This window comes from Notolepis coatsorum (assembly GCF_963971535.1).
Source record: "Notolepis coatsorum genome assembly, chromosome: 4".
NCBI lineage: Eukaryota > Metazoa > Chordata > Actinopteri > Aulopiformes > Paralepididae > Notolepis > Notolepis coatsorum.
The window spans coordinates 100,028,378-100,046,943 of NC_140168.1; the positions used below are offsets into that span (position 1 = coordinate 100,028,378).

At 40.9% G+C, this 18,566-nt stretch overlaps 1 protein-coding gene across 1 annotated transcript; it reads left to right on the plus strand.

Moving 5' to 3' along the window:
- Positions 1 to 124: 124 nt before the first annotated feature.
- On the plus strand, positions 125 to 16,732 carry LOC311226921 (uncharacterized protein). Its single transcript, XM_084312387.1, has 2 exons — positions 125 to 704; positions 15,773 to 16,732. Exons 1-2 carry the CDS (start codon positions 219 to 221, stop codon positions 16,679 to 16,681), a joined length of 1,395 nt encoding a protein of 464 aa, XP_084168513.1. The 5' UTR covers positions 125 to 218; the 3' UTR covers positions 16,682 to 16,732.
- Positions 16,733 to 18,566: the final 1,834 nt, after the last annotated feature.

Consider the following 18,566-nt stretch of genomic DNA (forward strand, 5'->3'; position numbering starts at 1 on the left):
CTCTGTCCTCACTGTTCAGCCAAACCCAGGACCCAGAGCTCCTACAGATTAAAGAGGAACCACATCAAGGGCTGGAAGAAGCTGATCTCTCCAAGATCACAGTAGACTCAGTGAAATGTGAAGATGGTCAAGAGAACGCTCTGTCCTTCCAGCCTCTTCAAACCCAGAGGGAGAAAAACAGAGAAGCTTACTCTTTACCCAGCACCTCAACTGAACAGATGAAAACAGAACCTGATGGAGAGGACTGTGGACTATCAGAACCAGCCAGTAACTTAGATCCAGCTGGTGATTTAGAACCAACTAGAGATGACCAGCTTCTCTCTTCAGACTGTTCTGAGACTGATGACAGTGGTGATTGGAAGGAGAGTGGGGCACCTCAGTCAGGTTTAAAGATGCTAATATCAAACAAGAAAGAAAAAACATGGAGCAAAATGGGCAAGACATGTGCTGTTCCTGGCTGCCAAGCAGCGAATACGTCCTTGCACTCGTTTCCTAACGATATCGTGCTCCGCAAGCAATGGGCCAAGTTCGTTTTTGGAGACCCCCCAACTGCTGTAACTTCTCATAGTTGGGTGTGTACCGCACATTTTTGCAAAGACGACATTGAGAATCAAGGACTTTATAATGCTGGGGTGATTTCCAGGCTGTTGCTAAAGAAGGGAGCTGTACCAAGTCTTCGGGACCCGAAAGAAAGTATCGAATCAGTAAGTACATAAGTTGTAATTAGTTAATTAGCTGGCTAGCTAACTAATTGTTGCTAGCTTAGCTAATGTTAGCTATCTTAGCTCTGTTTATTGCACCAAGAAAATCCAATGTTAGTACAAGCTGTGTGTGTGTTAGGCTTGGGTGGTATCATTTTTTTCATACCGTCATACTTTGCTGACATAGTACCCCGGTATACGGTATATGACGGTATGACTTTCATTTTCATCAGGGGGGGCATCGGCGGAGCTAACAATATACTTATCACCATACATAACGCTCGCTTATATTAAAACACGTTGAAATTAGGGCCGTTCTTTCAACCTGAAAGTGCACTTTCTTCAACCTCGAAGTAAACGAATCACAGAACGGTAGCCACTGCCGGCACCATCCAGGTATCAACGTGCGCTAACGGTAGCTAGTTAGCCGGCACCATCCAGTTATCAGCGTGAGCCAGTTGCATTAGGATATAAAAATGTCAACACTCACTCACCCCGTTTTATATTACATTCCCAAAGAAGTGCCTCTCGTCTCTCGTTGTGCTGGATGAAGTCACTGGCGAGTCGACTCGTGGCGAGGGTTTTGCTTAAATCAGAACAGAGTCCTTTAATTGTCCAAATGCGACAGTGTGTGCAGAAAAGTTTAGCTCTTGTTTGACAAAACGTTAGCCATCTGTGGTCAGGGAGCTCATCGTGGGCTGGAGTGACGGTGGTTAACTTCGACGCTTCATCGTTCAATGGTAACGTATTATTATTATTGCTTAAGCTTTAGCAGTCTGCTTAGAGATAGAGGAAATGCATACAGGTTAGTGTGACGCTAAGACCTCTGTGTTCTCCTCACGTGATTCACAATAGCCAATCAATCATTAGGAAATAGAATTTGCCTCCCCTGCCCTCTGCTGGCGCGTGCTGTGTGTGTGCACTACAACCAATGCCGTCCCTGTTGAAACTCCGTTTCAGTGTAATAGAAACCGAAACCCAACTCCGTTTCAGTGTAATAGAAACTGAAACCCAACTGTGATTTTGACTGTATTGATTTTCAATACCGTCGGTATTTCTAAATACCGTGGTATACCGTCATACCGCCCAAGCCTTGTGTGTGTGCGTGTGTGTGTGTGTCAGAGTCAGACAGTGAGAGAGCTGTGTTAATTATTAGGGGTGCACCGATGTATCGGCCGATAAGTGCCTTGTTGACTGCAATCGGCCTATCGGCCGATAAGCTCGAATGTGCCGATGGCAGTAGCCGATAAGTTCAGTCGCATCCTGCACAACGCCGGCCCCAGTCCCCCCCACACACACACACAAGCTACTGCATCAAAGTTACTACTAAATATTCAACATTCTCTTTTGAGACTCCGCTTCAGACTCTTATCATTTGGCACTAAAAGCTAAACACAGCAATACGTGCAATTCACTAAAAACTTTGTAATTTCTCGCCTGTACACTAGTGGTCTGTAAGGGCCTTGAAATTAAGCCCGTGCCCAGCCCGAGCCTGTGAACTTCAGGCCCTGCCCGAAAATAAGCCAGACTGTAAATAATATTTTAAGCCCTAGCCCGTGTGAAAACCAGAAATAAAAATTATTATTTGTTTTAAATATTCGAAACACGGTTTTATATGAACTTAATAAATAAACGAAAATGTTCAATAGGTCTACCTAAATAACAGATAGTGAAAACTGAAAACTAACAACCATTCTATAGCCTGTATCGCAAATTCTATTTCCCAGCGCTCGCGTTGACTCACACGGCAGCCTCGTAAAACGTATTTGAAGGCTATATGGAATCTTCTTTGACACACACACACACACACACGACACAATAGCCTACTCAAGTCACTATACAAACAAACAGAAAACAGTAATCAGATTTCGAGCAGAGCAACATTTATTATATAATGAAAGCGCAACAGAACAGGGCACCAGCGACCCCACACACCAGCTTAATAATAATAATCAGACTTACCACTTCGCTGTGTTGATGTCAGCAACGCGTTGAACAACGTTAACAAAACTTCGCCAACCGGCTACATACATCCAAGAACAAATTAAAACGTTCGCCAACTGGCTATATTCCAACTTCAACCTATGCCACTTCGGTCTGGTTCATTTGTTCATCATCCACCTGAGCGCTCCCCTCAGTTCTCCCTGCAGGCTGCGGTAATTACATTCAAATGTTTCCAAAAATGCAACTTTCCCTTGACTATTTTATCTGTTAACGTATACATCTTGACTCCACAGACACAAGGCTTTCACTCTCCGATGACAGCACTACGTTACGCGAAAATGAAACAGAAACTTAAGGTTATCCTATAACCCTAGTTATATGAGTATAGCGACCGCAAAAAGAAAAAAGACGCAATAAAAAAAAATTAAAAAGAGGGCACTGCCCGGCCGAGCCCGAATTATTTATTTAAAAACAAAGCCCTACCCAGCCCGAATGCATGAAAGGGTGGGGCGGGGGGTCGTTTTTTATGCTTTGATTGTCACCAACGGCACACGTTGTGGAGTAACGCGCGTATTAACCTGTTCCACCCGACGGGACCGGTACCGGTCCCGAAAATGACATCTGGTCATAAATCAATATTTTTTGACTGTTGAATTTGCGATTTAAATTTCAAACGTATTCAAGTATTAACACTTTAAGTGCCGAAAACGTGTTTAGGCGTCTTTCCTAGCCATGCTAAAGTTGCAGAGGACGCCCTAACTCATCTTTAATATCAATATTTCAAAAATCTGTGATCGAAATCATATTTTTCCTCCGCAGCCCTGAGACACAGTGCTGGCCTCCTCTCAACCCTCTAGCGGTTCAAGAGCGCCATCTGGTGGCCGATCGGCAGAAGCGCCAAACAGGAAGTCATGTGGATGAAGTGGTGATCACCCATATTACTTCCGGGCACTCACTATAGCTCCCGCGACTCCACCTTGAAACACTGGATAATAGATCGCTCGCCCTAACTCAATAAACAACATGATTTGGACGTATATACTATTATACAACCTGGAAATAGATCCGGTATTTCGACATCCCATAATTGAAAACTCTTCTCCACGCTGATCGCCCAACGGCCCGCGGAGACTGGGGTGAGTTTTAGCGTTTATTATTACCGTGTTCGATACTAACTGCTATGATGAACATTTGACCCACATTAGATGAATGGTATAACGTTGCCCACGGAATTATAAACGATCCCCCGCCCATCCGGTCATCATCAGATGATACGTAGAAACTCTTAAAAGCACGTCCATTTGAAATTTTTCATCTGGCACCGATCGCTATCAAACTGTATTTCATCATCAATATAATGCATTTGGGGCTATAAATCACGTTCTGGAGAAAGCTGCAGAAAGAGATGAAAACATACTTATACTTTAGACCATATTTTACTATGAATATGTGAATGAAAAAGTTTAACGTTGCTACACAATGAACAATACATATAGGACCTTGAATGGGCCCTAATAATGGCAATCTAGCAATAGAATTTAAAAAGTTATAGCCCTGCAAAGAAGGGGAACTTCTCCATGTTAAATAGAGCTGGCAACGGATGGTATATCATGAATTTAGCCTTAGGCAATCAAAGTGTTAACATCACTAACATGTCACAACAGCATGTAGAATGCATATTATCATCAATACGTTAGTTTAGCAATAGGTTAAAATTGTCATTAGATAGATTTTACTTTTCAATTTGTACAAGTCTAGTGGCGAGGGTGACCATTTTGGATATTTTTGAACCATGGGAATTGTAGTCTTTTTGCAGCCATTTTTTTAGAGGACATGCATAGCTGTCGATCAGCGTTGGAATTTTTCCGAACTACACTTCCTGGAAGATTCTATAAGGCAGGGGTAGGCAACCCTAGGCACGCGTGCCTGCATAGGCACGCGGGGGCATTTGCATAGGCACAGGGGGCAGCATTTAATTTTTTTTTTTTTTTTTTTTTTTTTTTTTTTTTTTTGCTTTGAAATATTATAGTGAACTATTTTGCACTGTTGTCGCATTTATCTTGTTGAAATCCTCCCACAGGTTCTTTTTACTTCCACATATTTAATTGAGACCCTTTATTTGTTTATTATTTCAATTTAGCTGGAAATACATTGCTACATCATTCAGTAACATTTGCAGAGCCTTATAACAAAAACATTATTACGGTCACCATTGTGACCAGTGGGATTAATCAACAAATTGTATTATTTATTTTTCTATTTCATTGAACATTGCACATGTTAAAAGCCATTTTTTTACTCAAAATGTGAGTATTACCAAGTCAACTTGTGTTCTTAAAACAATGACAATAAACATAGTTTTATTAGGTTGAAATAATGTGGTTGTGTACTTATTTTTCTGTTAACTTATTATGGATTGAAAACTGAAAACCTTAATGCACAGTAACTGAACTCAATATTTTTAACTCAATCAAAACTTATTTACACGATATACCTCACATTCACCCTCCATTCACATCCTGGTGTTCTCCTGGTGTTCTCCATTAGGCCTGTAGGTGGAGCTATGACAGCACACGTACAGTACACACACCGATGGTGTGTGATGTGTCCAAAAATGAATGGGCAAATGTGAGTGAAATGGTCGCACTGTATGCAGCTGTTTGTCTGCATTGCATTCCCCCCCCCCCCAACTCAGATTTAGGGTTGATACAACCATCATAATAATATTGTTAATAATAACAATAATAATAATGATGTAATAATGTAAAAATTATCATTAAAAAGACCTGATTATGAGAAAAAGAAAATACGATGCATGGAATATTGTTGAGGCACACTAGTTACAACTATATTTCAAACAGGCACTCCATGTCAAAAAGGTTGCTGACCCCTGCTATAAGGGTTCAAGGTTCAGAGTTCTGTATGAATTATATCAATAACTGTTATTATTCGGGATAATAAGCTACAAAAGGTAACGTTTTTGACAAATATTGAAACACAGTTAGTTTCTCCTCCCTATTGTTAGCATGTAGCAACAATTGGATCTGAAATTAGTTTCAAAATGTTTGCACTGTGGTGAAAATAAAAAAGTACAGTAGATTTCATTATCTGTTCTTATGCATGCCTGGTGATACTAAATCCAAATTGAACTCGGGCATTTGAAAGATAATATATGTATATATATATATATATAAATGTGCGAATTGGCTATAATAAGGTAATTTATAAGCCTCCTATTCTATATTCTATAATAATATTTCAAATTGCATTGGTCCGGATGGGAGAATTCAGTACTGTATCTACAGAACCTTCTGTTTAATCATCTTCCCTTTATTAATTTAAAAAAAGATTTTTTTGTACACATGATCTCAAGAAGGTACTGAACGAGATCAGTGGCAGTTTTTCATGTCTGGTCATTATTAGCATGGTGTTATTTAGAGATGTTCCGATACCATTTTTTCCTTCACGATCCGATTCCGATACCTAAGCTTTGGGTATCGGCCGATACCGATACTGATCCGATACCAGTGCATACATTAAAAAAAATATATTATTAAAAAAAAATATACTGTTTTATATATACAGTTTTTTAGTAATAACTAGAAAGTAATGGTATTTATTCAACAACAGGTGATTGTATAGATTAGTAATAGTATCATTAATCAATGAGTATGGGGCTGCGGCAGATATACCCTACTCCAATGATCCGCACGGACGTTAGACGGTGTTGCACTCGCTACCCAGTCTGTTAGCTAGTATTACCGTTTATGTTGTGATTTTCGATGCAAAATAAATATTCAACATTCTCTTTTGAGACCCCGCCTCAGACTCTTATCCTTTGGCACTTGGAACTTGCTGTACTTTGCTTGCAGGTCTGCAGCCATTATTGCTGGATTATGAATAGCACCAACTTTAGCCACGGTAACGTTATCAAGCTAAGCTAGCTGACCTAGTTCGTCTCCCCCGCATTGACATTTGATAATGTTAGTCAGCTAACGCTAGTCAGTAGCTACTTGACTTAAATACCATTCACCGTGGGTGCATTATTGTTGATAGACGGACAGTGTCAGGTCCTGGAGAAAGGACAGGCGATCATCTGATTTAATGTAACGTTAAAGCGGATGTTGTTCCAACTAGCTAGCTTTTCAGCTAATGCTATAATAACACCAGCAAGCAAAACACATCCCGTCCGAGCTCCCCGTCACACGCTGTCGGGACAATGGAATTTAAGAAAGTGTATCTGCTGTTAAAATGAGACAGCATCACACTTTAAAACACGTTCATTTTATAATCCTCACTCTCGGCAGGAGATAAATGACATCATTTACCTACCTATCTTTGTGAAAGTGGCTTCTCAGCTCTGGTCCAGCTGAAGACTTCTTAGCTTAACATAACAGACCGACCGTAAGTTTGGGGGAACTAATGGGATAACTGGGGTTGCAACAAAAGTGCAACTAGGGCTAAAAACACAATGAAATAAAATAATAATAATAATAAATTATATATCCTTCTTAGCAGACTTCTTAGCTTAACATCCCAGGGAACGAATGGGATAACTGGGGATGTTGTTTGCTCCTGACAAGAGTCTCAAAGTCTGGGGTGATGGTAGACAAGCAACTCTGAGGTCATGCTCAATGTCCAATCTGTTCCTCTGCTTTGTCTTCAGCTGGACCAGAGCTGAGAAGCCACTTTCACAAAAATAGGTAGTGCATAAAAAAACAAAATACAAAAAAAAATACAAAAAAAATTATAAAATTATTATTTTTTTTATATAATTTTTTTAGATTAGTCGACTAATCGAAAAAATAATCGACAGATTAGTCGACTACCAAAATAATCGTTAGTTGCAGCCCTACTGCTGTGGTGACATGGTTAGGATGTTTACTCTTGAATACATTTGAGAGAAAAAAACGATAATTATGTCAGACAGTCTAGAGTAGGGGTTCCCAACCTTTTTTCCCCCAGGGACCCCCAAACATCTCTGATGAAATTCCTGGACCCCCCTCCTAATAAAATACCATAAAATACCTTTTTTGTCATTTTAATACTTTATTTTGTCATTTTAATAACAAACTGCTTATACACAGGCATATGCATCATAATTAGACCCACTATGCTTCTTTGACTTGTGCCTTCAATCAACAAATCTCATCTTGCACCATATGTATTTCAACATTTTGGCCAATATTCAAATCCTGTATTCATCCTCTCAAATCAGGCCCTAATGGTGAACGGTTTGCATTTATGTTGAATGAAGTAAGAATCCACTGCAGTAAAAATATCCTCACCTCGAGTGGTGGTAGTAAGGTTGACTGACATGAGAATGTCCTGCTTCAGATCCTCATTTTCGATATATTGCACATAAACGATGAGCACAGCCTCGTCTGCGACAGTTGTAGTTTCATCAAGTTGTATGGCAAATGGACCCTTTCTACGCTTTTCTGACAGCTGCTGCTCGCAATCACTTGACATCAATTCGGTCTTTCACTACATTGTTCGAGAGTGGTACTGATTTTAGTTTATCCGCCACCTGTGGGCCGCACAGTTTCTAAACCATTTTGATGCAGGCTGGTTTGATGAGCTGCTCGCCAATATTGTGCGGTTTCTTTGCTTTTGCAATTAAAAGCGAACACTCAAAGGAGGCTTCGGTAGCCTTCTGTAAATCACTGCCACCCCTGCTCCACGCTACTCTAACATCAACGGGCTTGTTCGCCTTGAGAGACTGTTCTTTCCTCCGAAAAAAGTCCGGATCCTTCCCAACGGTTTCTGAGTGCTTAGACGCCTGATGTCTCTTCAGTTTGCTGGGCTTCAGGCTCGAGTTTGCCAACTTTTCTCCACAAATCACACACTCAGGTCGTTTGTCTGGTCCCTCAGTGAAGCCCATGGTGATGTAATTTTCGCAATTGCTTTTTTTGCAGATGAGCTGCCGTCATCTCCTTTTCGTTTGTCACACATTTTCGCCTCTGGCGGCTGACTGCAGACGAGCCGAGAAAGTTAACTAGCGTGCTAGGCTAGCTACAGAAAGTGATAGTCAACTGATTCGCGTTTTAGCGGCTACCCGGTAGCCTACTGTTAACACTTTGAGTGCCGGGACACGTCTTTTCACGTCTTTGCTGGCCATGCTAAAGTTGCCGGGGGACGCTGTACAGCGTCCTTATATCAATATTTCAAAAATCTGCGATCGGATTCATAATGTCCCTCCGCTGGCCTGAGATCCACCAGCAGGACCCACTGAGCTCTCTGGCGGTTCAGGAGCGCCATCTGGTGGCTGATCGGCGCAATCGCCAAAACAGGATGTTGAATAGAGGTTGTCATGACGACCGTAGTACTTCCGGGCGCTCGCTATGGTTCATGTGACTCTGGCTCGTCACGCTACACGGTGATCGATTGCCAATAACTCGATAAACAACATGATTTGGACGTATATACCATTATACAAGCTGGAGATGGACCGGGTAAAAATATATCCCATAATGATAACATTTCTACTCGACGATGATCGCCCAACGGCGCGCGGAGACTGGGGTGAGTTTCAGCGTGTAACGTTACCTTCTTCGATAATAACTGATATTATCAACATTTGACCCACATTAGATGATTGGTATAACGCTGCCCACGGAATTATAAACGCCCCCTCGCCCATCCGGTCAACATCAGATGACGTGTAGTAACTTCTAGAAGTACGTCTAGTTGGAATTTTTTATATCGCGCTGATTGCCATCAAACTGTATTTCATCATCAATATAATGCATTTGGGGCTATATATCACGTTCTGGAGAAAGCTGCAGAAAGAGATGAAAACATACTTATACATTAGACCATACTTTACTATGAATATGTGAATGAAAAAGTTTAACGTTGCTACACAATGAACAATACATATAGGACTTTGAATGGGCCCTAATAATGGCAATGTAGCAATAGAATTTAAAAAGTTATAGCCCTGCAAAGAAGGGGACTTTCTCCATAGACAAATAGCGCTGGCAATCTATGGTATATCATTAATTTAACCTTAGGCAACCAAAGTGTTAACGTTCAAAAATCATGTCTAGGTGTTTATTTATTTATCTTTATTTTTTATTGTAGTGGAGAGACTATTCATGCTTCTGATGATAAAAATATGCTAAAAAAAAAAAAAAAAAAACTCAAATCATCTGTGGTCTGGCGGACCCCCTGCGCCCCCTGGCGGACCCCCAGGGGGTCCGCGGACCCCAGGTTGGGAATCACTGGTCTAGAGCAGGGGTCTCAAACTCAATTTACCTGGGGGCCGCTGGAGCTAGAGTCTGGGTGAGGCTGGGCCGCATCAAATATTCCACAAAAAGTACAACTGATCCAATCTTCTCAATCTTTAGCAATAACATTTCAGAACATGAACAGTTCTTCAGAACATGAACGGTTCTTCAGAACATAGGCTTCTCAGTGGTGTCAGTGGACTCATCCACAGCTATGGAAATGCACTGCATTTTTTTATTCCATCACAGAGCTGTTTAATCAAATCACCATCCAGTATTTCAGTTATTCTGGTTGCTGAGGGGGATTTGCTTTTGTTTGCCTTCAAACATGGTCTCCATCACTTCAGTCAAATACATTATTTTATTATGTATGCATCAAAGAGAGAGAATGGCTTCTTGCCACTGAGTGAGGACTTGGTTGCTTTTTCTCGTTGTGACATAGATTTAACAATAATTCTGCTTGCAGCTTGATATGATGATTTCATTCCATTTATTTTTGTGGTTCTTAGCACTGAATTTTGAGGAAAGGTTGCATTAAAATAACTGTTGTTTCGTAGTGGCGTTTCAAATTGCCACCCTTCACAAGAGCTACCGTTTCTTGGCATATTAGTCACATTGGTTTGGTGCTGGGACTCAGGATGAACGCATATTTTTCAGTCCATTCACCTTTTGAATTGCAGTCGACTTTTCTTTTACTGACCATCTTTGAACATGCCATATTTTTCTGCTGGCTGCCTCTGCCTGCTGGCGAGACTAGGCTAATAGCTACATCAGAGGGAGGAAATTCTATGTTAAACTAGGAGATCACATGTCTGATATATACGACAACAACTATGGAGTTGCACAAGGGAGTTGCTTAGGTCCTTTACTCTTCTCCCTTTACATGTTACCGCTGGGTGATATCATCAGAGAACATAATGTAGATTTCCATAGCTATGCGGATGATACACAACTGTACATATCTGCTGAACCAAATGATACAGCGATTAGCTCCATTACAGACTGCTTACTGGCAATAAATAAATGGATGAGTAAGAACTTCCTGAAACTAAACGGGAACAAAACTGAAATTCTAATTATCGGCTCCAAAACTAAAAAAGAAACATTAATAAAGAACCTCGGGGGACTAACCCCTTGGATCAAATCTGAGGTCACTAGTCTTGGGGTTATCATAGATTCAGAACTGAACTTCAATTCTCATATTAGCAAAGTGACGAAAACATCGTTCTTCCATCTCAGAAATATAGCAAAAGTACGACCATTTATTAATCAGAACGATGCTGAGAAGCTAATTCATGCATTCATATCTAGCCGGTTAGACTACTGTAATGCACTTTTCACAGGTCTCCCTAAGAAAACCACAGAGAGGCTTCAGCTAATCCAAAACTCTGCAGCCCGACTGCTAACTAGAACCAAAAGGAGAGAGCACATTAGTCCAGTCTTAGCCGCTTTACACTGGCTTCCTGTAACATTTAGAATTGACTTTAAGGTCCTTCTCCTTACATACAAAGCTCTAAATGGACAGGGACCTAGCTACATCGCCAACACTCTAATAAATTACACACCAGCAAGAACACTGCGATCATCAGCTGCTGGACTACTAGAGGCTCCCAGAAGCAGTCAAAAGAGGATCGGTAATGCAGCCTTTATCAACTATGCCCCAAAACTATGGAACAAACTACCCCAAAACATCAGGGAAGCCAACTCGCTAGACATCTTTAAAAGACAGCTTAAAACCCATCTCTTTGCTCAGGCATTTCACTGATAGATATCTGCTACCACCTAGTGGCAAGAGGAAACATCAGGGATATCCTGACACAACTTGTATTTATTCTTACCCTGCCTACTCTTATACACTGCCTATCAAATTCATGTGTCGGTTATTGCACTTTTTACTTCTTACTGATGACTATTTTTAAACTGAATCATTTTAAACTATTCTTATTATTTGCTAGATCCAAATGTGAAACACTGTGATTATTTGTTCATGAATTACAGGAGTATTACTGAATAGAGAGCCTATTAGGATGCTAGAGATCCTAATGTGAAACACTGTGATTTGCCATATCTTGCTATGCTCGCTCATGCCTGTATTTTTTATGTCCGTTCTATTTTATAATTTTTTGACTATTTTTAAACTGAATCATTTTAAACTATTTTTACTATTTGTGTTACTGAAAACTGTAAGCGGAGAGCCTATTGGGATGCTAGATCCTAATGTGAAACACTGTGATTCTACCTGTCTATCTTTTTATGCTCGCTTATGCCTGTATTTTTTACTGTTGTGAAGCACTTTGAACTGCAACCTCTGTATGAAAAGTGCTATACAAATAAAGTTATTATTATTATTATTATTTATCTCACGGAGATAAAACTGGGAGCGAGGCTACTGTAGATGCGCTGTCAACTCTGCTCTGACTCGGACTGTTTAAGACCCGCCCTACTCTGCATCTGATTCGCAGACTGTGGGTGAGGGGGGGAAACGCTGACGGGACGCTGAATGTGATTGGACCAGAGCAGAGTACACAGACACAGAGTGGCAGTGCAGCCGGACATGCAGAGCACTGCTCGCAGAGGAGATATCGAGGATGCATTTGCCTTCCACTTTACTTGGTGTCACTCCGGAATCACGTTTCAACCAAGTCACTGTCATGAGCATGTATGGTAGCCTACAAGTGATAAAATAAATAAAACTTCCAACTCTCGCGCAACGACTCGGCAAACAGTTGCGCGCGGGCCGCATTAACACTAAACTTTGATGTCAAGTAGGGGGCCGCAAAATATCATCCTGCGGGCCGCGAGTTTGAGACCCCCGGTCTAGAGAGAATGATTTATGACGTGATGTCATTTGCGGTCTGGTACCGGACCGCACGGGTGGAAGAGGTTAAAGGGATAGTCAACAAAATTATTTCCCAGCCTTTTGTTCAATTACATTTCTCCCGATACTGGAAGCTACCTCTGATAGCTCTATGTAGCTGTAAAGAGACACATTTTTTCTATGTAGTTGTAAAGAGTCAATTTGTTTGTAATATGTTTATCAGATCAATATACGCATAATAGATCTAAAGACCTTAGTTTGTTCACACCTTATTTCACATCTATGGGCACTACGGGTGTAATGGTACACAAAAACCACGGTTCGGTACGTACCTCGGTTTTGTAAATCACGGTTCGGTACAGGTTTTCGGTACAGTGGGGGAAAGTTTACGTTTATTTATTTGGCTTTCCATGTTCCCCTCAGGGGTGATGCAGTAACTGTTAAGTACTGTCAATGAATATTCTATTCCAATTAATAATCGACTTGTTAAAAAAATTATATATATATATATTAGAGCTGGGCCGTTAGCGGCGTTAACGCTATACTAGTATCGCGCGATAATATAATTAACGCATTAATCTAAACCTTTTTTTTTTTTATATATATATTTTTTTTTATATATATTTTTTTTACCTTTATTTACCCAGGGTAGGTTCGCTGAGCACAGATGCTCTTTTTCAGGAACGCCCTGCTTCACATTCACACAGTTCCATTCACACCTGGGAGCTGCCCAGTACAACCACAGTTGACACCATTGGCCACTGAGCAACTCCACTGGAGCAGTTGATTCAAGCCATGTCACATAGTTCAAGTTTGAAATGATTCTTTCTGTTTTGCTCCTGAGAGTGCTAGATACTGTACTGTACTGGTAATATTATTTATTTGTGTTAACTTCTGAATAAAACAACTTATTAAACACAAGTACATCTTATTGAACATTATTTTGATATTTCATTACCAATTATCATAGCAAAACAGCTTTTTCAAACAGTCTGTAATGCATTTTGGAAACGGGAGATGGGCTCATGGTGTAATGGGCCACCTGGCCTGAGAAACGTAAGGAGGAAAGAAAAAGTAAGGACTTACTTCTGGTCATTATTTGGGTAGAACACACATATTTTGAATGTTTTTTTTTTTTTTTTTTTGCCATTTTAATCTAGATTAATCTAGATTAAATCCAGGATTGCAGATAGATTAATCTAGATTAAAAAAAATTATCTATGCCCACCTCTAATATATATATATATATATATATAGATTGTGGGCCTGAATGCGCTGCATGACGGATAGGAGACACGCAACGTCATTGAACTGAATACAACAACAACCGCAACCACCATCCCTCAGGGTAAAACGTTATTGAATAGAGAAAGAAGCGTCATGCAGGTCCCTAATGGTAAATACTATTTCCTTTTTCATGCCAAGGAAAATATATAAATTCATGTTTATCACACCTTGTTTGGAGGCGCGTTGCTGTGTATGAATGTCCGTTTTATATGCCGCAAACTATCATTAATTTGATCTCCGAGAGACAGTCCCTTCTCAATCTAGCACCAATCCTCCTCACGCACTGAGAGTGTGTGTGTGTGCGTTCGCCACACTATGAGGCTATGCTAAATTACAGGTAATCTCTGTGTTGTGCGTGGGCTGAACGAACATCCGGCCCTTTGCGCAAGTTATATTTTGGGAAGGGGTAAACTTGGAGTTTTGAATACAATTCTGCACACAAAAAAAAGTATTGCACAAATGTACCATTGCATTCGTTCGGTACACAGCACGTACTAAACCAAAGGTCCAGTACTGAAACTGTTCTGTACGGATACGTGTACTGTTACACCCCTAATGGGCACTAGGGTGGTCCTTCGTGATGGGTTCATTTTCTAATTCATCTATTTTAAGCTCCAACCCCCATAATCCGTCAAGAAAACTCTCCTGGTGAATTTATTCCTCAATCTGACAACATTTACCCACCCCCCTCATCAACCTTCAAGTTTCCTTTAGGAAACACATAATTTAGACACCTTGCATGATGGGTTTTCCTTCACATTCATGTTCGCACCCATGTCTGGCCAAGGGGTGATTTTTTTTTTTAATCTGCCATTTTGAAATCCAAAATGATGTAGGTTAGAGTTATCCCATTCGATAAATAAGCCAATATTTTAATTCCCCACAAAAAAACACACATTTTAGACACCCCTTGTGTTAAGATTTCCTTCAAATTCATGTTGGCACAAAATTCTGGCCCGCTCTACTCTGGGATCCTCAGGGTGAAACTCGAAGGTTGATGAGGGAGCGGTAGATGTTGTCAGATTGAGGAAAACATTCACCAGGAGAATTTTCTTGACTACCATAACGGATTCTGGAGGTTGGAGCTTAGACTTTCCAACTTTCAATTTTAAGGACCACCCTAATGGGCACAGAGGTAACTACTATGACAGACCGATATGACCAAATCAACAGAAAAGGGTAACATGTCTTTCCTCCTTTGCCTTTCAGCCATAGGCCACAACAGGATTAACAAGCAGCATCAAGGCTGCAATGCCAACAGTTGTCTTGGTGCTGGGCAGACTGAAGGGTTATAGGGTGGCAATATGCTGGATACTATAAGACTGTTGAAAGAAACAGGCAAAACGTGATCTTAATTCTTGATTTGATGAACATATTACAAACGAATTATCAATAGGCTACTCTTTGGCTAAACAATACATGGATTAATTGACATGTAATTGATATTGCTAATAATCATTCCATTGAAAATATAATTTCAGACTGAATTATCTGTACTAGTGGTCTGTGTACTCAACACAAACTAAGAACAACAATGACATTGTTACAAGGACAGATACAACCATCATATTGTCATATTGCAGGCAACTGCCTGTTGGGTTTTATCTCAGTATTTTATTAATGTTGGCCAGTTTTCAATAACTGCCCTTGGAGCAGATTCACGTTTAAATCGCATCAACAACAAAATTTGGAGGATAAAACATTTTTAGAACTTGAGAAATACAAACTGAACGAATGCAAAACACACACAAGATCTGAACTTTTCATTGGTGTACTTCTCTCTTCTCCAGGTACAATTGCTGCATTGCTCCCCAACAACAAGCAGAGATATGAACGAGTCAAGGCCTCACTGCTGTGACCAGTGTGGAAAGAGCTTCATCAATAAGTCCACTTTTCTAATACACCAGCGTATTCATACAGGAGAGAAGACTTATAACTGTGACCAGTGTGAGAAGAGCTTCAGTAGATACGACCACTTAAAGGAACACCAGCGTATTCATACAGGAGAGAAGCCTTATAACTGTGACCAGTGTGAGAAGAGCTTCAGTCAGGCTGGAAGCTTACAGACACACCAACGTATTCATACAGGAGAGAAGCGCTACTACTGTGACCAGTGTGAGAAGAGCTTCAGTAGATACGACCACTTAAAGGGACACCAGCGTATTCATACAGGAGAGAAGCCTTATAACTGTGACCAGTGTGAGAAGAGCTTCAGTCAGGCTGGAAGCTTACAGACACACCAACGTATTCATACAGGAGAGAAGCCTTACTTATGTGACCAGTGTGAGAAGAGCTTCAGTAGCTCTGGAAACTTAAAGAAACACCAGCGCATTCATACAGGAGAGAAGCCCCACCACTGTGACCAGTGTGAGAAGAGCTTCAGTACCTCTGGACAGTTAACGGAACACCAGCGCATTCATACAGGAGAGAAGCCCCACCACTGTGACCAATGTGAGAAGAGCTTCAGTAGATACTTCCACTTAAAGGAACACCAGCGCATGCATACAGGAGAGAAGCCTCATAACTGTGACCAGTGTGAGAAGAGCTTCAGTAGATACGCCCACTTAAAGAGACACCAGCGCATTCATACAGGAGAGAAGCCCCACCACTGTGACCAATGTGAGAAGAGCTTCAGTAGATATGACCACTTAAAGGAACACCAGCGCATGCATACAGGAGAGAAGCCTCATAACTCATAAGAGACCACCCCCCTAGATAGGGAAAAAAAATAATAAAGGATGAAATCATTTGCAAACATGTTAATTATTTAGAATAGTCAAAAAAACAACCCCGGAGCGGCTGGATTCGCCTGTTTGAATCCAGCTCACAGCTCCGGGGTTGTCACCAGCTTGGCTGGCCGTTCACACTAATACAATTGGCAGTATTAGAGGGTGGGAGAAGCTGGCGGGGTGGGTCCGGGTCGTTGTAAACAGCGACTCCTACAGTTCGGTCGGGGCGCCTGCTAAGCGCGGATAGGATCTAAGTGGGATAGTGTGATCCTTCCACACGCTACGCCCTCTCAGTGAGAATCCGCGCTGCCAGGTGAAAAGAAGCGGTTGATTGGCTGGACGTGTGTCGGAGGAAGCACGTGGTAGCCTCCACTCTCCCAGACCGTCTGTGGGGGGTGAGTGCGCAGCGACCAGGAAGGCGATTGGGTATTGGCATAACGACTAACATTGGGATGGGAGAAAATCGGAGGAAAAAGGAGGGGGGAAAAGATCAACAAAAAAAAAAAAAAAAAAAAAAGTCAAAAAAAAAGAAGAAAATCTATTAATGTTTTGGTCGCATAGTTTTATTAACCAAAAAGGACGTGGTCTATTCAAAATGGCCCCTTTTTGCATGTTACCCCGAACAAAACTTTAAAAAAAATGGATGATATATAGATATTTTCTCATGGTTTTTCATGTTACTACATTAAAAAACAAACTTTTTGTTAGAGGATTTTTTTATGCCACCCGAACAGGGATTTATGACATTTTATGACCCCCTAGTCATAAAAAAATCTATTTTTTGCATCAGTTTTTTGTATAAAATGTTCAAAAAATCTGGATGAGTGATATATAAAAAAAACAGAAAGTTGTGTTATATGGATAGGAGGAAACGTGGCCAGTTTGGTGTGTGGAGGTACTAGAGAAATTGAGATTTTTTGTTTTATGTGTAATACAAACTCATAAAATCTCATTTTGAGAAACACCTTTAAAGTTTTGTATTGTCTGTAAATCAGGCTATGTATGACATAAACAAACCCTTTGGCACAAAGAAGCAGGATATAGATATGAATAAATGTGGACGTTTTGGTCCATCTAGGTACTAGGAAAATTTTCTCATTGTTTTTCATGTTACTACATTAAAAAACTAACTTTTTGTTAGAGGATTTGTTGATATGCCACCCGAACAGGGATTTATGACCCCCCTAGTCATAAAAAGAAATCGCATACATTTTTTGTATAAAATGTAAAAAAAATCTGGATGAGTGATATATCAAAAAATCCTCTTAACCCTTCTCCAAGAATGTGTTAAGACGTCATTGCTCGCCATGCTTAATCTGCCAATGACGTCGTATGGCGTCTTTGAGATCAATATTTCTGAAATCTGTCATGGCAATCATATTTCACCCACGGAGACTTGAGACTTGCTGTTGATCTCCTCTCAACTCTCCAACGGTTCAAGACCGCCATCTGGTGGCCGATCGGCGAATCGCCAAAACCGGAAGTGAGCGGCAGGAAGTGGTGCTCACCCATATTTCGTCCGGCCACTCGCTATCGCTCCCGGGACTCGAGCTTGATATACTGGATAGCGATCCGTTGCCAATAACTCGATAAACAACATGATTTGGACGTATATAGTATTATACAACCTGGAACTGGACCAACTAGATCGACATCCCATAATAGCAAACTTTCTGCTCCACGCTGATCGCCCAACGCTACGAGGAAGCTGCGGTGAGTTTCAGCGTGTTTGATTATTATTATACATATAAACTGCTCCGATCAACATATCATCCATACTACATGAATCATTTAACGTCGGCCACGGACTTATAAACCCCCCCCCCCCCCCTCCGTCACCAGCAGATGATGAGGC